Genomic DNA, 23,193 nt, shown 5'->3' with positions numbered 1-23,193 from the left:
TTAAATAATTTTAAATTCAACCACAAATTTCGCACCATATTTTGTAAGTGTGAAGTTATGATAAGGTTGAGATTGCTGTAAAGATTCTGCGTGACAAGATGAATGACGATAGGTGACAATACGAATTATACCATTTGCATTTGACGAGTAAATCTAAACATGGATATGCAAAAAATAAAAAAAAGAATAAAATTCATATGATTTATAAAGTAATGAAATATATTATAAAAGAGTAAACTTTAAAAATGCCACTCTATGTTCTAAGTAACATTAAGTTAGCATGAAAAAAAATAAAAACAACAAATGAGAAACGATAAATTTAGGATAATACTTCATTCGTTTATAGTCACCACAGTGTCACCTCCAAAAACGGAAAACATTCAGGAATATGAGGGAAAGAACTGTTCCCGAAATTTCGGGAATTTCAATCTTAACAAAAAAGCATCGAGTGTACAAAAATAAAACTAAAGTTTTAAATATGAATGCTTACATGACACAGAAGCTCGGAAGAGATCGATCTTCTGCTTACGATATATTGCATTCCGTTTTCTTGCCAGTGACCGATACAGAAGAATTTCTCTATAATGAAATATTTTAACAATTTAATTTAATTTTAACAAAATATGAATTTTTGTTTTTTTTTTTTTTTTTTTTTTTTTTTAACATTCTTGTATGCTGTGCTACATTTTATCTATCAATCACTAATCCGGAAAATTTTAATTTCAATAAAGCACTGACTGTATCAATTAGCATCTCAAAGAATTCCAATCAATTTAACAGTTTAATTCATTTCTTGAATTTCAAGTAGTTACATATATTCAATACCATAAGTTATGTGATTATGTACTGCATTACAATAATGAAACTCAATAATTTCTTAATTTTTTTCTGTTTTTAAAAATTTTTGGCAGAGGGAGAAAGAGAGAGAGAGAAAAAAAAAAGATGTAGCAATTTATGTTCAAATGATTTCAAAAATAAGAAATCTATACCGAATGAAGTATTACTACAATTGAGATGCATAATTAATTCATAATCATAAGTGCAACCAAATTGTGCAACAGAATTCGTACATGACTGAATGAAATGTTGTCGATTGAATGGACAACGAACTGTCTAAAATAATATATGTTATATGCAAATTAACAAAATATTTTAAATCTTTTTCATATCATATACTATACAAGGCGATAGCATGATCCAGTGATCAGATAGCATGATCCAGTGATCAGATAGCATGATCAAGTGATCAGGCAGTATAATCCAGTGATCAGACAGTATGATCCAGTGATCAGATAGTATGATCAAGTGATCAGGCAGTATAATCCAGTGATCAGACAGTATGATCCAGTGATCAGATAGTATGATCAAGTGATCAGGTAGTATAATCAAGTGATCAGATAATATGATCCAGTGGTCAGATAGCACGATCAAGTGATCAGATAGTATAATCAAATGATCAGATAGCGTGATCAAATGATCAGATAGCATGATCCAGTGATCTAGCATGATCCAGTGATAAATCAATCATTATTCTTTCAACAAGCACATATTTATATCCAATGTAATGACATTATTTATAATTATTTAAATAACCTTAGCATCCACAAGAGCCATTGTGTCAATAGAATATTCGTTGATAAATTTACATGATACAGGCATCTTCCTCATTACTTTATCATATGTAATTTCTATGATATTCTTATGTCTTCGTTTCATCTGCAATTATACATTCAATTTATTACTCTTCTCATTGAAGGAAATTACATTTGTAAGTTGCAAGATTAGACACTTACATCAAAATTATTTAATAATAAATAATTTTAATTTTCTTTTTCCAAGTTCGAATTCAAATACCAGCATCATTCCCTTTTCACTTCTATGAACGATGGGATAATATTTTTCATAGCACAACAAACAATTCATATCATCATAACGTAGCGACTCGGGGAATTCTAGCCAAACCAAGTGGAATTGATGATTGGTTATTACGCTGGTCTGTACTGGTTGTCATAGTGTGATGTATTGCTCCGGTCGCTATGAAAAAGCTCGTCTCTACGATTATATTGATAAGAAATGATAAGAAATAATTGATAAGGAATGAATTGATATTTATACTTCAATGCATTGATATGTGTTAGTGCATTGTTGTGTACTTTTATATACTACCATCTTGTAAACATTTCCAATATTTTCCATTTGTAAACATTGTGATATCGTATAATTCATTCCATTTATCACTTCGATCCATTTATCTAAATTCCCTATTCATTCATTAATAAGCTTGTAGCAGTGTTAGTGCTTAGATTCTATAGAAGAAACGAAAAACCGGAATGTGCTTACCGGAATAGAAATCATTTATTGAACCGGTTGTCATTGATATCCATTTATGCTTACTGGATGAATTATAGTTACGTCTCAGAAATGTTGGAAAGTGACATTGTGACTTGAAAGATGGACCTCAAGAAATCAAGAAATGTTCCAATTAATTTCCTTATCTTCAAATTTTACACTTATAATTTTGATATTTTTGAAGTTTTGATTTTAATTTTTTTTTCACTTAAAAAAAATTTAGAATTTTTTTAAAAGAATGAAACTAGAACAGCTAGAAAAGTACTAATTAAACTACCTTGATGATATTCAATTCTAGTTCCAGCATTTGTAAGATCTGTTAATTCATTGCAGCTAGAATCAGCTGATATACCCATACGACCACCAAATGTTGTTTTCTGATGTATCTAAAATAAATTTTTGCTAAATTATTTCAGATGAAAAAAGTTGAAACATTCCTGCATGAATTTTTGCTAATATTTAAAAAAAAAAAAAATATGAAAATATAAATAAGTAATTGCTTAATGCTATGATAAGATTTAATTTTAAATTTCAGTTTGAAAATGAACTGAAATTTTTTGATTAATTAATTTGCTCATTTCTCTTCCAAACAAAAATTCTTGATATGCTATCAATTAGTATTTTAATAATAAAAATTTCATTATTTTGATTGCAAATATTTTACAAACAATACTTTTTCAAAAATTTTTTTTTGAAAAAAAAAAAAAAAATAATCATAAATCATTACAAGACATCGAAAGATTATATTTGATCCTGTAATCGAAGAATTAATTATACGTACAGCAAAGAATTCAATTCCAAATGAATTCCAATGTGCTATGCATTCTAATTCATCTTCTAAAATACAAAGAATCATAAAAATTGAAAAATCAAAAATATTATTTGTTATTTTTATATCAATGCTTCTTTTTTTTTTTTTTTACTTAAAAATTATTAGCTAAATAATTTGCTTTAATATTATAATGCATTATTAACTTGCCATGACTTTCATGATTTGGTAATTCCGGACATGCTTCATACCGAAAACGATATTTTCCATGTTCTGAACAAATATTTACAGATGAAATTCTCGAAGTGCATGAACCATCTTGAATTGTATATGTAAAATTGAAAGGTGGCTCAAATGGACATTGTTCCGATTTTGCATCATCTGATAAATAATGATGATTAAGTGTCATCGAAGTAAATTTTAATAATAACTGAAAAATAAAAATAGAAAAAAAAAGTTTTTCTAAAACAAAAATTTATTTACATTCATCAATAATCATTTAGAATGAGGTAAAATTGGTATTAATTTGATATTTTAACATTAAATATTAATCATTATATTGTTGTGTAGTAAATGAATTCTTGTAAAAAAAAAAAAAGGAAAAAGTTAGCATTCAGAAATTATAATTGCAAAAATTTTTTAAATTTAAATGTTACTTCGAAAAAGCGTTTTCATCGGTGTATCACCACGAAATGCAAATCTGCAGATATTATCGATATTATCACTACTACTTTCATATTGCTTAATGCATTCACCTTTAATATTTATCATTTTAATAAAATTAATAAATGATAAATTAAGATTTCATTTATATTTAGTGATAAAGTAAAATTACTAACTGATAAAAATGATTTAAAAAAAAAAAAAAAAAAAAAAAAAAAAAAAAAAAAAAAAAAAAAAAAAACGAAACTTACTTTGTTTGTACTGTAAAATATTAGGATGTACATTAAAAATTGCAACACAACGATAGCAAATATCATCATTTCTGTAAAAAAAAAAATTTTTGTTCCAATCAATTATAAAAATTAAAATACAATTTTAATTAATTCTTTTTTTTAAATCAATTATCACTAAAAAAAGAAAAATAAAGAAACAAATTTGTAAAAGTTTTTAGAGGAATAAAAAAGAAATTAAAATATAAAATTTTAATTAATTCTTTTTTTTTTGACAATTTTTATTAGAAAAACAAAACAAAAAAAAAAAAAAAAAAAAAAAAGCAAAACTAAGCAATCAAAAATTGATTTATTAATAATACTAACAGTTCAAGTCGAAAAATATAATTGTATTGATTTGATGAGCTAACAATGCAATAACCCAAAGTATCCATCCAAGTTTCATTAAGCTGTAACAATGCTCTACGTCCATTCAGATGATAAGTTGCATTCCATTTCAAACGACATCCATCTAAAATATTATAAATCCTTCTATTATTCTCTCTCTCTCCCTCTCTCTCTCTCTCTTTCTTTCTCTCTTATAAAGTTATTTATGTAATAAACTTGGAACAAAAGCAATATAAAAAGCAAATCAATTCTTTTATTCCTATTTATCATTAATCTCTCAAATGATAACATATCAGTAATACGTGAAATCCGAGTAATCTAATAATTTCAATGCATTATTTATAAAATAAAATTAATAAATCAAATTATTTTCCCAAAGAAAAACTTACCATTTTTGATAATCAAAGTCAGGGAAGTGACAATAAAAATCAAAAGAAATATCAGAAATTGTAATTCATATGTGATCATATCTGATTAAGATGTTAGCATTGAATGAAAAAATACATAAAACCATATCAGTGATAAGTCTTGATAGTTTGTTATCATTATCAGTGAATATTGCTGACTAAAATTAGATTTGAATTTAATACAGAGGGTTTACAGCAAAGTGATGGTTGTGTATGATATTGTGATAAGATCAGAGAGATCTCAATATCCGACAGATAATAAACTCTTTTTTTTTTTCTCTCTTATAAACCATTGTATTATCATGCATCGATTATTTTTTTAAAAAAAAAGAAAAAAAAAAGTCTTTTCAATTTTATAAATAATTAATTTTTCAAGTTGAATTGTATGTGAGAAGTAATTAAATAGAGTAATTTTTGTCATTTTGAACAATTCATTAATGGAATTCAAAGAAAATAGTTTGAAACAAATATGAAAGTACAGAAAAATCATTTCATCGTGAAAATAAAATAAAGTAGCAAATAAAAAATAAAAAACGATGAAATTATCGGTTGACAGAGTGACAGTGAAAGGCAAAAAGGATATATGCGACACTATTATTCAAGGTCATCAGAATAGTACTTTAAAGTGATAAATTTCAATTTAGTTTTATTTGAATTTTTTATTATTATTGAATGAATAAACTATCTAATTAGCAGAATAAAATAAGTGAAAAATAGAGTGAAATGGTTAAAAGAGGAAAAAGACATATCTCGTTGATAGCACTAAAAAAAAAAAAAAGGAAGGAAAATGTGAAAAGGAAGAAGTCAATATTGACAAGAGCGCAAAGCACATGCGCCAATCGAAGAAGGATGAATGATGTTAAGGTACGAAGAGCTGAAAAATGTACTAAAAGATGACAATGACAAAGATAATATTGGTGACAATGATACTAACAAATGATTGATTGATAATTTACTAATCAAAAATTTAATTAATTAATTAATTAATTACAATTGATTAATTAATAAAGTTATGATGAATGGATAAAAACTTTAGTTGAAATTATTAATGAATTTTTTCAAGCATCGAATAGGATAAATTCGTATTCATAGTTTATTTATTGATCGACTAAATGCTTTAAAATTTTTACTATTTTAAATATTTTATGATTTATAATGAATATAATTGATGTGAAAAAAAAAAAAAAAAAAAAAAAAAAAGAACAAAAAACTGAATTATGGTCATATTAAGAAATAATATAATTGATAGAATTTATCAAAATTTTTTTCAAAATTCAAAACTTATCAAAATTTTTTATCAAGATTTGAAATTTTTAACAATATTTTTTAACAAAATTTTTGTTAAAAAAAAAACAATTTTTGCATCATCTATCAACTTTTTCTTTTCTTAATTTATTTTTGTTCTTTAATGTGGAAATAATTTTTGAAAATTATTTTAAATCAGAAGTCTTAATAATTCAGAACAGTTATAAGTAATACTTGTACTTATCATAAAATTTGAATTCTTCAACAAGAATTATTCATTTTCAACAAAAGAAGGACGCCAATTAATTTAATTCAATCATTTTCTTTTCAAAATTTTCAATACTTTTTATGCAAAAAGTTACAAACTTCTTTTCTTCTAATATTCCAATTTATCAATATAAATGGAAGAAAAAAAATTGATGTAATATGGAAATAAAAAATAAAAGTAAAAGTAATGAAATAAAAATAAAAAAGAAAAAAACAAACAAACAAACAAACAAACAAACGATACAATGAATAATAATGCCTAATCTAATTGAAAAATGATTGTAAAATGAAATGTTTTATAATGAATTTTGAGTAAAAATTCAAATTATTAGACAGATTAGATAAATTTCAAATTTTTTAAAATTTCAAAATTAGATAGATAAATTTCAAATTATTAGACTAAAATTGAGCAAAATTTCAAAATTAGACAAATCGATTTATTAGTTTTTTTTTTTTTTTTTTCTGGAAATTTATTGCTTTCAAATATTTTGATAAAGTGATAAATTTGAAAATTTTATTTTCTTCCCTTTAATTTCTTCTTATTGATTCAAAATTGATACATATATATTAATTTTTTTGCTCCTTTCTTCCTTTTTTTTTTTTTTTTTTAATTCTTCTTCTAAATGACAAAATGAGAATAACAACAGGTAATAACAGGTTTTTTCATCTTTTCCTGATTCATTCATAAGAGAGAAGTTTGATCACTTCGTTGGTCTATCTGTAACCGATTACTAGCAAAGGTAACGATTCATTCAACTTCCTCCCTCCCTCCCTCTCTCTCTCTCTCTCTCTCTCATATTAAACTTTCTTTGTATTTATATATATATTTTTCTATTTTGCTATTTTTTTATTTATTTAAAATGAGACTGAATTCATTTTATATGATGTTATTTATGTAAAATTCCAAACAAATTCATTAATAAATTATTTTACACTTTTTTTTTGCTCATATGTTTGTCATTTTAAATATTATGATTAAACTTTTTTTTTTAAAAAAAAAAAAAAACAAAAAGCAAAAGTTTATTTTAGCAGATTTCATGAACTATAAACGTTTTTCAATTTACTATTAGTTTTTCAATTTTACAAACTTAAAGAAATATTTGAAATTGTCATTTATGTGAGCAAAAACTTTACTATAAGAATAAAAATTTAATAAATAATTTTATTAATTTATTGACTTTTTATTTATAAAATCGCATATATATATTTATTAATTTAACTTTTTGTTTAAAAAATTGAATATATATATTTATTAATTTAACTTTTTTTTTATAAAATTGCATATATATATTAATTTAACTTTTTTTTAAAAAAATTGAACATATATTTATTAATTTAACTTTTTTTTTATAAAATTGCATATATATATTTATTAATTTAGCTTTTTCTTTATAAGATTGCATATATATATTTATTAATTTAACTTTTTGTTTAAAAATTGAATATATATATTTATTAATTTAACTTTTTTTTATAAATTGCATATATATATTAATTTAACTTTTTTTTAAAAAAATTGAACATATATTTATTAATTTAACTTTTTTTTATAAAATTGCATATATATATTTATTAATTTAGCTTTTTCTTTATAAGATTGCATATATATATTTATTAATTTAACTTTTTGTTTAAAAATTGAATATATATATTTATTAATTTAACTTTTTTTTATAAAATTGCATATATATATTAATTTAACTTTTTTTTAAAAAATTGAACATATATTTATTAATTTAACTTTTTTTTATAAAATTGCATATATATATTTATTAATTTAGCTTTTTCTTTATAAGATTGCATATATATATTTATTAATTTAACTTTTTGTTTAAAAAATTGAATATATATATTTATTAATTTAACTTTTTTTAAAAAAATTGAATATATATTTATTAATTTAACTTTTTGTTTATAAAATTGCATATATATATTTATATTTATGTGAAGTAATTTTATTTAAATATTTTAGTATGAATTCTTCCACTTTACTACTATTACTAGCACTACTACTAGTAGTATCATTACCTGTGGCAAAATTAGCTAGCTTATTTCATCCTGGTACCGAGCAAAGTGTAGCTGTAAAAGGTAAATTATTGTGCAACGGTGAACCAGCTGCTAATATAAAAGTTAAACTCTACGATGTTGATGGTTTGTTTTTTATTTTTAGAAAAATTTAAGTGAAATTTTAGTATAATTCAAAAAAAAAAAAAATAAACATTTGCTTCTTTCACTTTTCAATTTATTATGATAGCTTCCTTAACTTACTGGAAATATTCCTATTTATTCCAGTCTATTAATCATTCATAATTATTAATTTCTAAGTTTTATAAATTTAATATATTCGTAGGATTGATAATAATAATATATTTGGTTTGCAATTAAGCTGTTTTTTAATATTTTTAATTAATTAATTTCTTTTTTTTTTTTTTTTGTAATTCAGTATTTATTGTTTTTTATGAATATATTATAATTCAGTATTTGTGTTTTTTATGAAATTCAAATTCTAATATAATTTTTTTACATGAAATTTATAAAATTCAAATTTATGAATATTTTTTATTTTTGAAATTCTAATATTTTTTCTAATATTTATGTATACATATTTTTTAATATTTATAAAATTTAAATTGTAGTTGGCTTAGACGATCTAATGGCTCAAGGAAGAACTGATAAAAATGGTGAATTTTCATTAAATGGTACAGAAACTGAAATTACACCAATTGATCCTAAATTAAATATTTATCACAATTGCAATGATGGACATAAGGTTAAATATATTTTATTTAAAAAATTTTTCAAAAAAAAAAAAAACAAAAATTTTTCTTGAATTAATTATTTTATTAATATTTGATCTTTTAACTTTTCGAATTTACATCACTGATAATCTGGTGATCTTCTGATAATGCTTATCAGAAAGGAAATTTCTCGAAAATTTTATAAATCAAAAATGATCCCTTTAATTTGCCAAATAGTATATGCATAGATCACTTATTGATTGGTGAGTAATATTTTGTGGAAGTTTCAAATTCATAAGTTTGACACATTTTTTTTTTTTTGAATTGCCAAATATTTGATAAGCAAAATTTATATTTCACACTGTGATAATGCTAAAGAATATTGAAAAATGATAAGAAAAATGATTAAGTGAGAAATTGATGATTAAAATGATAACTTCTAGAAGATGATAATATTATTTCATTTAAATATACAAATGCCATAAGAAAGTATTCTCATTTATTTTAATAATTCTCTAAAAGTTTCTAGAAAGTATAAATTATTTGCGATAAATTTCAATTAATTGCAGGATTGTTCACGAAAAGTATCAATTAAAATTCCAAAAAGTTCCATTGTTGAAGGTGAGAAAGCAGGTGAAGCATTTGATATTGGTGTTCTTAATTTATCCAGTAAATTTCCTGGTGAAACACGTGACTGTATTAATTAATATTGTTTAGTTTTATTTCATAAAATAAGTTATCACATCAAATGATAACTATTTTAGTAAGGTTTGATTCAAATTATTCATCAAATAATGTTCATTTTTCAGGTTTTATTCATTATAAATTTCATCTTCTATTGTTAATTATGATTTTTGATCTTAAATTTAACAAAAAAGGATTCTTTTTTTTTTTGATACAAATACATCGTTTTAAATGTAAATATTACTTAATTCAACATTACCACTTCAATATTTTTTGACGATGTTAAAACAGAAAATTTGAGAATGAATTGTTACATTTTTGTTTTCCTGAAAACAACTGAACCCAGAAAATAACAGAAAATTTTAATACTGTTTTCAACTATTCATAACACAAAGACTTCTTTATTTCTAATTTTTTGTATATTTGAAACACCTGTAATAATAACACTAAAATAAATTTCTAATTTTTTGCATTACTTTCTTATTGCACAATTAAACTGTCACATTTCTTTTTTTTAGCAATTATTTTAAAGGTATATATAAATAAATAAATAAATATATATACCTGTTTATAAGATATCACGAAATTAAAATTATAAATAATGCCAGGCTGTAGATTTTTTTCAATAAGGCATACTTATGACAAAAAAGTGACAAAAAAAAAAATTCGTAAAATTTTAAAAGATTTTTTGTAAAATTGATTAAAGTTAGATGTGAAAAATTTTGCTCTGAATTTAATATATATTTTCTAGGTGTTTTCTTTTTCTTTCATTTTTACAATCAAATTCTATTTTATTGGAAGTGTAATTCATTCCCTACAGCTATAAGTGATAAATTAATTACTTTAAAACAAAAAAAAAAAAAAAAAAAGAAGCATAGCACAAAGAAAACATGAAAAAAGGTAAGCTCTTGAGCGTATAAAATTAAGAAAAAAAAATATTTTTGTATAGTAATTTTTTTTTTTTTTTTTTTTGTATATACAAAAAATGAATGGTAATTAAATTGAAAAAAATTTAGTAATGAAACGAAAATAATTTCATTTAACTTAGATATTTGCATTTGAATACAAAAAGAAAAAAAAAAACAGAAAAAGAAAACACAACCACGGATAGACCCACGTGAAATACGTAAATTCATTGAAATTTTTCATCAAATAAATCTAATAAAAACTTGACGATTGATTATAGAACACACAATTAAAGAATGATGATAATATGCAAATTAGCGATTAGCATCGAGATCAGAGATCATATACTACAATAATTCATTCATTTGATCAAATAAATCAGTATGAAATATTACTTTTTTTTTTTTTTTTTGTATGTATGTATGTTTGCATGTGTGTGTGTGTGTGTATGTGTGTATGTTTGTAGGACACATACAACCAAAAGATTATTTGACATGATGGGATATAATGAAAATGAGGGAATTGAACAAAAATGAAGAAATTGAAAGATTTTAAAATTAATTTTCCAAGTTAAAATTGATCTTTGTAATATTGAAAATACGAAATTTATTTGTTCAACTATCCACTGATTCATCTATCAAACAATTAAACGATGAAAAAAGTAAATTTGTAATAGATACGTGTTTCAACGTGACGGTGATAGAAACGATGCTAAACCACGTAGCTGCTGTGAACGTCCCGTCGAATCAAGCGTTTCACCTCGTTTCACTAATGCATTATCTGCTGCTTCTTTTTTCCGCCACTTTGTACGTCGATTTTGAAACCACACCTGAAATTGTAACCTCTATAAATTATGTCATTAAGATGTCAACAGTGATGTGTAAAACAGGTGGTAATTAATAACCAACCGAGTGGTACCAAAAAAAAAAAAACTAATCAAAAACGTTTTTCTAAAATTTTAAGTTATCTTTCAAACTGATAAAGTTTGTATGATTAGTTATCATCAAAGTACCATGATACTAAATAGTTGAGAAAAAAAAAAAGCACAAAATCAAAAATTTACAAAAAAAAGAATTTTAAAATTGATTTCCCAGTAATAATATTATAAATAAATGTAATACAGTTTTAAGTGATGATTTTATCTTTTTTTTAAAGTTTATTTTATGAAAGATGATAAATTTAAATGAAATGTGATGAAAAAAAAAAACGATCTAAGATGAGATGTAAGCATTTTTAATACTTCATTTTTTCTCTCTCCTCTCCTCCCTCTCTCTCGTTTTTTTTTTTTTTTTTTTCATTTTTAACTGAAAACATTTTCCTATCTTCAAAAAGTCTATTTGTGGAACGGCAAAAGATTACAATTACATTACCATCTAATGGGTAAGTCATCAAATTCAAAATTAAATTTTACTCATGAGACTCAAAATGGGAAACTATGAATAGCAATCTACAATTTCTTTTTTCTTCTTATTTTCTAATATTATTATTTTCATAATTCTCAATGTCTATGTATAAATAATTTTTAAAATTCAATCAAAAAAAAAAAAAAAAATTTTCAGATTTTTAAGTGAATTTAAATGAAAAATGAAAAATATTTCTATTAATTTTTTTTTTTTTTTTTACGGATTATAAAATATAATTATTATATATGTATGCTTATATCATTTCACTATCAAACATTTATTCCAACAAAATACTAATTTAAAATAGATCATAGCTTAAGATTAAATTTAAAAAAAAAAAAAAAAAAAAAGGAAAACTAATTTGGTCATATAATGTCTGTGTTTACCGTAATCCATAAGTGAGCATCATTTTACAGGGCTAATTGTTATTTATTAGTAATTCAGCCTTATTGCTTCAATTTGAATTAATTTTTTCTTTTTTGAAATTCAAAATGGATATATTTAAGAATAAATACTTCCATTTATAATCTATAATTAGACAAAAAAGCCATAAAAACTAACAAATTAAGAAATGATATTTGATATTTTATGCTATTCTATCTGCTTAATTTTCTATCAAGAAGAAATGAAATATTAAAATAATAAAAATTATTGTAAATCAAAAAAAAAAAAAAACAAATAAAATTAAATATTCAATCATTTATTTATTTACTTTTCTTTGCTAGTTTTTAAACTATATGGTATAGTGATTATATTGACATTATAAAATATTTGATAATATCAAATGATAAGATAAGCTAATTAATTGTAATTAATCAGCACAAAATTAAAATATTGAAAGATTAATTAATTCTAAGATAACATACAAAATAGCAATTGTCACATTGTTCATGAATAAACTTGTAAAGATTTTAAGGCGCAAAAATACTTCTCTCATTTATATGTATTTTCTTGCTCATCAAACCAATTTCACTTTTATAAAATTATTTTTCCTTTTATTCGAAAAAATTGAAAAATTTAAAAAAAAAAAAAAAAAAAAAAATTAATTGATTACTAGTAATTTAGCTTTAATGTGTTGGGAAAAAAAAAATTTCTTCAAAATTGAAATGAAAACTTTTTTTTAAGGTTGATTCTTTATTTTTTCTAAATTATTTAATCATTGTATGAAAATTTGCATAGCACATAAGTAATTCCCTCTTTTCTTTTGCTCATTTATCTCAATCCCTTCCCTTCCTTTCATTTCATTTGATTCATTTCATTTTATTCATTACTTTTCAGGATGTTGCAATAAAATACATATGTCCGTATATAACGGAAGAAAAGAAGAAAGAAGAAAGAAGAGAGAGAGAGAGAGAGAGGGAGAGAGGGAGGGAGAAAGGAATTGTCGGTGCTTTTCCTTTTTACCTTTATTTCTTCTATTCAAGCAACATAGCAAATTTAATAGATAACGTATCGCACAAACATCACACCAAAGAGGAGAAAGGGAAGATGATACGATGATTGAATGAATGAATGAATGATTAAATGAATGAATGAATGAATGAATGAATGAATGATTGAATGAATGAATGGTGAATGGAGCACCGAATTATGATCGAGTTGTTGATTGAATTGAATTGAACTGAATTTGCAATAAATTGTTCTATCTCTTTCGCATCTAAACAATCCCACTAACTGTTGAATATTATTGTTATATTATTATTATTATCGTATTATTATTACTGTTATTATTATTATTACTGTTACTATTACTATTATTATCATATTATTATTATTATTACTGTTACTATTACTATTATTATCATATTATTATTATTATTACTGTTATTATTACTATTATTATCATATTATTATTATTACTGTTATTGTTATTATTGCTATTATTGTTATTATTATATTATTATTATTATTATTATTATTATTAAATAATATCATTAGATAATTGTTAAATGTGTTTAAATCCCCTTTTTTTTTTCATGAAAATTATAATTCAATTTCATTATTTCAAACTAAAATTATTAGTGATATTGTTAAATTGATCAATAAAACTAGTAGCAACAACAAACTCTTTTCCATATTTTCAATTATTTGATTTATGATGAAAATTATGTAAATTTCAAATTTACCTCAAAGCATCTAAATGGGTTGAAAAAAAAATATATAAATAAATGAAATATGTCAATAGTATTTCGGTGCAAGAGAGGATAAATATTGAGAGGGAGAGAGAGAGAGAGAGACTGTTATTATTGGAAGTAAGTTATATTTTTCTTATAACCAAGCTAGGTTAACTTTTTTTTTTTAATATTTTTTAGAAATTAGTTTAACTTTTTAAACTAACTACACGGTTAGTTATCTTTCGGTTGTACATATTTGATTAAATCGTAAGTATTGAGCTAAAATTATAAAAACTAATGCTAATAATAATAAGTTAATAAAGACATTGTTATGTTACTCAAAAACTTGTTATCATCTTCAAGTTTTTTCAAGTTTTTGCAAATATTTTAAATCAAATATTATTTTCCAGCATGAAATTATAGAGATAACAAAATGTCGAGAGCTTATTGTATTATAATTAATCATTCTTTCATTGATATCTTCCGGCATATGATACTAATTTATGCAAGCATCTGTTTATGTATAGACAGATGTATTTATTAAGATGCAACAATTGATGGAATATAAATTTATGAAATTCACTTTCTTCTCGAAGATTAATCTATCATTTTTACATAATTTGTAAATTCTATCAATTCTTTTTCTTTCTAATACAGTTTCTTCACCATACATTTAATGAAACTTTTATCAATTAATAATATATTAGCTATGAGAGAGAGAGAGAGAGAGAGAGAGATGATATTAGGATTATTTGAATTAGATTAAAATGCTTTAAATAATTATTCATAATCCTATGGGAAAAAAAAAAAATTCATTTCAATGACAAAAATATTTCTATCTTATAGTCAATTTGGAACATATAATTATTGATAAGAGTTTCATTTCGTAAATATCAAATAAAAAAAATACAACTTTTTTTTTTATTGGTCAAAAAGAAAAAAGCTAAAAATGTTTGATCATTTTCATTTTGTGAAATTTAGCTATTAAATTAAAAATGGTATTAATGAAAAAATAGTCTTACTTTCACTTGACTTTCGCTCATGCTTAGCTCTTGAGCAAGTTGAGCTCGATCTGATCCGGCTAAATATTTCGTTTGCTCGAATTTCTTCTCTAGCATGAAAATCTTTAAAAAAAAAAAAAAAGAAAGAATAAATAAATAAGAAAATAAATTAGCATGGAGTATAATCAATCATTGTGAATTATATGCAAAAGCCTAGACTAATTATCTGATATACCTGAATGAATTAATGAAAGAATTAGACTAAACAAGGAAATAGAAAATGAAATTTTTGGAATTTATAAGAAGTATTTACGAGAGCAAAAATCAACATCGATCATTTACAATGATTTAAAAATTTTAAATGATTTAAAATTTTAATTTAAAAAGTTATCATAAAAGTATGAAAGAAACTCACCTGATGACCAGTAAATGTAGGCCTTGATTGTTTCTTATTCAATGATAATGAATTTGGTGATAAACACATGGAATTTGATACCGGAGTTGCTGGCAAACGAACAACATCGGATGCTGTAGAGCTGTTTGATGTTGTTGGAAGTTGAAAGAGGCCAAATGGACCTGGCCTAGTTACTGAAATTATTGAAAAATATGTTGGATTTAAGTTTGAAGTAATTTTACAATACTGTAAAACAATGTTGAAAAAAAAAAGAAATTAAAATTATATAGAATTTATATGAAATTTAAATAAACAAGTGAAAAGTTTATAGTTATAAATAAATTAAGATAACTGAATTGAAATTTTATAGATTCAAATTTGACTTTTTTATATGCCAAGAATTGGATATTGTAAATTTTATGTGCTCTTTTTTAGAAGTGATTAGTTTATTCACTTGTTGTTGTTTTCAAATAATTTACTTATAAATATATTAATATATATATATATAATTGTTAATTTTTGTAATATATAATTGGAAGTTAATTAATTTTGTTTTTTTATCAAAATAATTTGTTGCGCTATTAAATGTGAAATTTGATGCTTTGTTTAAATGATATACGACAACATTGATGACATATTGTGTGGAATGCTTTGATTGAGCCGAAAAATCATGTAATTAATTAATCTATTTTTAAACGAAGCAAATTACTCAATCCATAATGATAAAATATTTTGCGTTTGAATGATTGATTGATTGATTAATTGTTCTAAGCAACAAAATTAATTGCAAATGAGTTATTCGCAAAATTTCTTGCGTTAATTTAAAAGTAAACTTTAAAATTTATCACAAATTTAGCAAACATATGTTGCGTTTCCCTCAAAATCATTTAAATAATTATCTTCGATGAAATATGAGAATACAAAAGAGAAAGAATGCGCAATATTGCCATCATTTCCATTCCCTATCATCCATTAAAATATTCTTAAATCTAAAAGAGACCGCACGACGAATAGTCATAAGTCTGAAAGTCTGATCAAATAAAAATAGCATTCAAAAATGTGCAATAAAAATTATTTGCATCAATTATTTCTTTGCTTTTTGTAATTATTATGTGAATTCCGGATAATCAACCATTTACTTTTCTCATCCGGTTTATTTACTCATTTATACAGCAATAATTTGATATTTTACTTTTATCACATGTTAAATTAATCTCATCTTCAATCATTCGAATATGTTTATACTATATGCTATGCTAACTGATTTACATATTGATCAAACGATTTACTAATCTAATATATTTTCCGTTTTCACTAATAAAATCAAATTAAATTTAAAATGAATTTAAATTCGTTTTAAATTTTAATTTTAACATTTTAAATGTTAGTGTTAATTACAATCGACATCAATGTTCCATTTTGAACAAATTAAATAATCCATTTTATGTACGGGAAAGAAACGATTAGCAGGTTGTTTTTGTTAAAATAAATTTAAATTTCTGGAAGGATGCTGAAGATGACATAAATGTTAAATCGAAAAAAATAACGAGAAATATATGCAAATGAAATGAAATGAAATGAAATGCAATTAAATTATGAATGAATGAATGAATGAGAATAATTTTATTTACTTACTTACAATCATGTTTTTGACAGCCATTTTCATTTCCTAATTAATTGAGAACGATTAATAAAAAAATCATTTTTCTTTTTTTTTTTTTTTTTTAAATCATTATATCATATTACTAAATTTTTCTTTTCAAAAAAAGAAAAAGAACGAAAAGATTTAAAATAATTAACTTTAGCTATAAATTATTGATGAAATCATTGAAATAATTTGAAAAGCCTTTCATTACACAGTACTGTAACATGTTATTAATATTTTGCTCTTTTTCTTTCATTTTTTTTTTCTGTGAAAATTTTTATCAAAAATTTCCCATTGTTTTTTTTTTTTTTTTTAATTTTTGATTTATTTTAAAAGATCAAAAATTAAAAAGTAATATTTTGCTGAAAATATTTGTAAATTATTCAATATAGCTAACTATTTTTTCTTTTTTTTAATGGTCAAAATTTTTGACCATTATAAATTCCCTTTTCTGCTTCAATCTGGAAATTGTATATATGGAAACAAAAATTGAATGCCAATGTCATTTTTGTGATCAATTTTGCATGAAATCATTTCGATTATGCCATAAAAGAAAGCAGAAAAAGTTACACAGGTTGAAGTTACCCGCGGGTTGTCTAAGAGAAAGTCCCCTGCTGCTTTTGCCCTCTATTACTACTACTATTGCATCCATTAATTCTACATCATATCAAACATCATTAGATTTGTAAACGATCAATTTGCTCAAAAATCAAAAATCAAGCCCGCCATCATTCAAGTTGATTTTTGAAAACTAAAATTAATAATATCACCTAGCTTCGCTTATCAGCTAAATCAATTTAATCAATAGTTTAATTATAACTTATTACTAATTACTAATAATAATAATTTTTTCTTTTGGACTTCTTTTTTTTTTTCAGAAACTTTTATTTCCTCATATTTTCTAAATATTTTATAATTAGTGTTTTCAAAATGCAAAAATTAAAAAACAAGAATTATATGGAAAAAAAAAATGATCATTAAAATATTTTCCCTGACAATGACGAAAGCATATTTCTCATATTTTTTTTTTTTTTAAAAAAAAAAAAGATGTACAGAATTTATTAGATTGCTAAATTATTTTAGTTTTGAAAGCTTCAATTACAGAATATTGATGTGCACATTAAGGATGTAATATTTATAATTGCTGAGAAAAGTTCCGGAAATTGCCACCTTATAGAGAAAGCAGTAAATCATCATTATATATGCACAAAATAGTCAATTTTAATTAATTTTTAAACTTCAAGAGCAAAGACTCTTTTTTACCTTCCTAAATATATTTATTTTATCTATCATTAATAGTATTTCAAGACAAACATTATAATAAATGGATGAATTAAAAAAAAAAAAAAAAAAAAAAATGAAAGCACAGTAGCGAAATAAAAAAAAAAAAGAATTAAATATCTAAATTTGAAATTTAAAATAATTTTTTATATTAAATTTTGAAACGAATCTTACCAATCGATAAGTTTTTTTTTTCTTTTTTCTTTTCAAAATTAAAATAATTTCTGGATGGAATATTTTTCATATGTGTGTGTATTTTTTTTCTTTCATCCACTTAAAGCTAAAATGTAATATTGAATTTAAAAATGTGGAATTAGGCCAACCAATAATCATATATCAAATTATAATTTATCGAATATTCTCACCACAGATCTGATTGATATGCTTTTTTTTTTTTTAAGTATTGTCCATCAGGTGAGCCCATCAGATGATATTGAAATATTAAAGTAATCATTCCATCTACAATTTATTGCATCCATAAGAATTATTATCATTTCATAAAATTTTTTCATAATAAGCTCGTTTTCCTTTTTTTTTCTTTTTCTTTTTTACAGACTTTTTTAAAAATTAACAGTGAAATTATAATCAGTTAGTGGTTGTTAACGGTAATTTGTTGATTTGCAATAAGTCAATGAGCAATTGTAAACGGACGTAAATGATTTTCCCGCATCTGTCCTACCCTATTCTTACCTTTACCCCTACTCTACCCTACCCTTTGCACTGCTCTGTCTTTGTTCTACCCTACCCTACCCTATCTATCTTTCATCTTCTTAACGCATCTTTTCTTCTCCTTCGCTTTTTATTAAAAAAAAAAATTTTCACAATTTATTGTTAAATATTTCTTTCCCATCAGATAGATATATTGAAAAGAGTGTTGAAAGAAAATGAAAAACGATTAATAATATATGCTTTGCAAGCGAAAAAAAAAGTGAAAAGGTGAGAAATGTAAATAGCACATACGTTACGTCATGTCACGTCACGTCATATCACGTAATATTACGCTATATCATTCCCTCTTACACTCACTTTAATAACATTTCTACAATTTTATAAAAGTATCATCATCTGTTGTTACCAAAAATCTTATTGGGTCGACGGACAGACTCCATCTAAAAACACAACGAAAATATCACACTCATACAAAGAGAGAGAGAGAGGGAGAGAGGAAGAGAGAGAGAAGAATTACTGCGAGAAAGAGAGAAGAGAAAAGAAGAGAGAACAAACATACATACATAAAATATTTGATCAAAGTTTTCGGTGTACTGTATTTCAGTTAGCACTTGCATTCTGTAATGCTTTATAGGAATGATTGCTTATGAAAAAATTTAAATGAAATGAAAAGAGAACATCTCATTAAGTTAATTAAGTTAATGAGATGATAATTGAAAGAGAAAAAGTATAAAAGTTAGGTAGAATAATTCAATGATAGGTAAATTAATTCATTAATTGATAGAAAAATTATCATCTGAAATAGATGCAAATTTGATACATTTTGAAATTTTAACTTTGTTAATGAATTTATGCTTATAAGTAAATGTTTTGCAAAAATTTTCTCGTTTAACTTTTATGTAGATCAACGATTTCTTTGTATTTATCTATATTTTCAACACTTAGAAATATATTAAAAACTTAAAAAATTTTTTGAAATTTTATCAAAAAAAAAAAAAAAAAACTTTATTTATATGGTTTTCTTTCTTTTTTTTTTTTTTTTTCTAAGATACATTTAATATTGAATTATTGAACTATTTTAATTGTATCTTTTGCTAAAATTTAGCTTATAAACTGGGTTATACGTTTGTTTTACTACAGCCATTAATTTAAATATATGACAAGATATAATTACTTCTAATTATCTCCACATAAATTTTAGCTTCGCAGATCATTTACATCGCTTTATTTAGCATATATTTGACATTTTTTTTTTCTTCTCATTTTATCCTAATCATTAGAAAATTATTCAATTTTAAAAAGAGACACAATGAATTTGCAAAATAATTACTACGCATATTGGCTAATTAAAGAAGAAAGACAATTAGAATATATCAATTTTAGCAAATTAATTTTTAATGAATAATTTAGTAATGCTCATTCATCTATTTACAGCAAATATAAACATACCAAATTAACATATTTAATAATTTGATATATGTATCTACTCATCAAACTTAGTCATTCAGTTAGAAACATCTGCTGTCATCTTTTAACGATTCCATCATCATCATTCAAATCCTCTCTCACATTTCCTTTTTTCTTCTTTCTCCCTCTCTCTCTCTCTCTTTCTCTCATCTTTTATAAATTAAATTAAAAAGGTTTAGGTATTCAGAAGAAAATTTTCTCTTAAATATTCAGATTTTTAACTCTTCAAAAAAATGCTAATGAGCGATTAGGAAATCGATTAAATTGAAAACTTGCTGAGCACTAATCAAACTTTCAAACAGTTTAATTGCCAACACTTTGAAATCACAAATCAATTTTTCAAAATGCTAAATTTTGAAGAAAAGTTACGATAAGATTCTGAAGATGAAAAAATTCATTTCGAAGAACTTTTGTTTTGAAAAAAAAAAAAATGATTAAGATATATAAGGGATTGAAAACTTGCAGAAGTGGTTACTATTGAAATTTACTAAATAATTTATTTAAGATCCAGAAGAAAAAATGCAGATAAAAATGATAAATGTACCAGTATCGGATGGTGCTACCATGATATGCAGGGGATGGTGATGCGGTATCACTGGTGCAGCAGCTGTCATCGATGTACCAAGAATATATGATAAATAGGCGTTCTGAAATTAGTTTAATTTAAACTAATTAAATACAGCATAAAATGAAAGATGGGAATTTTTGTTATAAATTGTCAAATTAATAATTTCAAATATATAAAATTAATTGATTTCATAAAGGATAGTATAATACTATAACACTGTAGCCACAAAAATTATACATGAAATAAAAAGAAATTATTATTTATTAACTTGAATCTGTTGAACTTGTGATAAATCTTGTCCATCAGCGCCAACAGCAGCAGCGGCAATAGCATTAGCAAATGAATTTGAATCTATTAATGAATTAGCTGCATGAGGAATTGTAAAAGCTGATGGTCCAGCTGCGAAAAAATGTGGCCAAGTGACAGTACGTCCAAATTCAGCCAAATCAGTACATCTGAATTAGCTGTGAATGGAGGAAAAAAAAAAACAGAAAACTACTTTTGAGGAAGTCATTTTCAAATGTTTTCAGAGCAATATTACTTTAATTTTTGTTTATATTTGTTTATTTATTTATTTATTTTTGGTGGTAAAAGCTTTTGCTTTAGTGAAAGAGAAGAATTTTTAGTTAATTTTAATTTGATCAAACTAACCGACTGCCATCATCATCAGTGGAATGACAGCGACCAATTGCTCCATTATCATCATCACTTGCTGATGAACTGCTGCAAATGAAAAACGATATCTAATTGAATTATTATCATTTGTCAAATTTATAAATTTCTGGTTAAAAAAAAAAAAAAGGAAGAAAAAAATCCAAAATAAACAGCTAATATTTATCATTAAAAATGATAAAAAAATCAATACTGTAATAAAAAAAAAAAAAATATATTTAATTCAACTAATCTAAAATAATTTCAAACCTGGCACGACTGCTACTTGGTTCTTTCTTTTCCAACAATTTCGTTATACTATAAGCATTATTTTTATTTTTGATACTGGTAGTAGTGCTATTAGTTTTATCCTGATTGCTTGTACTTCGAAATCGTTTCATTTCACAAACTTCTTCCGATTGTTTATTTTCTGGACTGGATGGTGATGTTGATTTACGTTGACGAGTATGTTGCACTGTTGCTAATACTGATGAAGTTGATGATGATGCCGATGATGATGATGATGATAATGATGATGATGAACCCTAAAAAATTTTTAAATTTGAAACAAATTACGAATAATATTGAATTCTTTAAAATTTTCATAGTTTTACAAAAAAGAAAAGAAAAGAAAAAGAAAAAAAAAATTGTTATAATGAATTTATGTGTTATCATGATAATAAAATTGATAATAAAATTGATGATAAATTAAATTTTTAAATAATTACCAATGTTTTGGTTGCAACAACCGAACTTGTAGCATCCGAAAAAAATGAATTCATTGAATGATACTTGATGAAATATACTGAAAAAGGCAAGCAAGCGATTACTGTAGAGAAATTGTAAAGAAATATAATGTTAAACGTTCGTGATGGTAAACTATTGAAAACCTAATTAGAATCATAGATCACTAAATTACCGGAAAAGAGAAAGGGAGAGAGAGAGAGAGAGAGAGAAACTGTCAAATCGATTTTATTTCAGTAAGTCTCAAAATTAAAAATAATTTAAAAATTTCAAACAGGAATAAGAAATTAAAGTTTAATAATTAAACATAAACATTATTGATGAAGATGTCTAGTAGTTACATTTTAAATAGATAAATTTCAAATTCTTAAAAGCTACAGTACAGTTTATTTTAATAGGAGAATGCTGAAATAGTAATTAAAATTTAAAAAAAAAAAACGTTAAAAAAGTATGATTTGAATAAATTTTTTTCTTTTTTTTTTTTTTTTTAATCTCGTAGCTTTTAGTTTTTCTTTTAGTTTTGATTTTTTATAAAACTATCAGTATTTCAAGAAGAATTAAAGAAATCGTTTGGGAAATTTAATATACTTTTTTGGAATCTTACAGTTCAT

The 23,193-nt window shown here is 23.5% G+C and overlaps 3 protein-coding genes across 4 annotated transcripts; 1 reads left to right on the top strand and 2 right to left on the bottom strand.

The window, feature by feature from the left end:
- On the bottom strand, positions 1-4,866 carry Bm1114 (Uncharacterized protein; the record flags this gene model as incomplete). The annotated part of the gene is made up of 13 exons (XM_043078083.1): positions 1-153; positions 491-579; positions 990-1,113; positions 1,594-1,716; positions 2,116-2,252; positions 2,341-2,457; positions 2,627-2,735; positions 3,077-3,186; positions 3,329-3,499; positions 3,775-3,873; positions 4,033-4,103; positions 4,378-4,522; positions 4,788-4,866. 13 exons carry the CDS (start codon positions 4,864-4,866, stop codon positions 1-3), a joined length of 1,527 nt encoding a protein of 508 aa, XP_042934017.1.
- Positions 4,867-8,290: 3,424 nt separating this feature from the next.
- Positions 8,291-9,762, top strand: Bma-ttr-31 (Uncharacterized protein; the record flags this gene model as incomplete). Its single annotated transcript, XM_043078082.1, has 3 exons — positions 8,291-8,468; positions 8,954-9,087; positions 9,625-9,762. The coding sequence occupies 3 exons, from the start codon at positions 8,291-8,293 to the stop codon at positions 9,760-9,762; spliced, it is 450 nt and encodes a 149-aa protein (XP_042934016.1).
- Positions 9,763-11,330: 1,568 nt separating this feature from the next.
- On the bottom strand, positions 11,331-22,620 carry Bma-cog-1 (Cell wall integrity and stress response component 2 precursor, putative; the record flags this gene model as incomplete). Of its 2 annotated transcripts, XM_043078080.1 has the most annotated exons (8): positions 11,331-11,474; positions 15,185-15,286; positions 15,579-15,751; positions 21,164-21,266; positions 21,456-21,642; positions 21,839-21,910; positions 22,109-22,383; positions 22,567-22,620. In XM_043078080.1, the coding sequence occupies 8 exons, from the start codon at positions 22,618-22,620 to the stop codon at positions 11,331-11,333; spliced, it is 1,110 nt and encodes a 369-aa protein (XP_042934014.1). The 2 variants fall into 2 exon arrangements, with proteins under 2 accessions (XP_042934014.1, XP_042934015.1); XM_043078081.1 differs by lacking the exons at positions 21,164-21,266; positions 21,456-21,642; positions 21,839-21,910; positions 22,109-22,383; positions 22,567-22,620 and having other exon boundaries at positions 15,579-15,647.
- Between the last annotated feature and the right edge of the window lie 573 nt (positions 22,621-23,193).

The sequence above is a fragment of the Brugia malayi genome (assembly GCF_000002995.4).
Source record: "Brugia malayi strain FR3 genome assembly, contig: Bm_v4_Chr2_contig_001, whole genome shotgun sequence".
NCBI classification, from domain to species: domain Eukaryota; kingdom Metazoa; phylum Nematoda; class Chromadorea; order Rhabditida; family Onchocercidae; genus Brugia; species Brugia malayi.
Note: the sequence above shows the minus strand (reverse complement) of the source record. Positions and strands in the feature narration are given on the sequence as shown.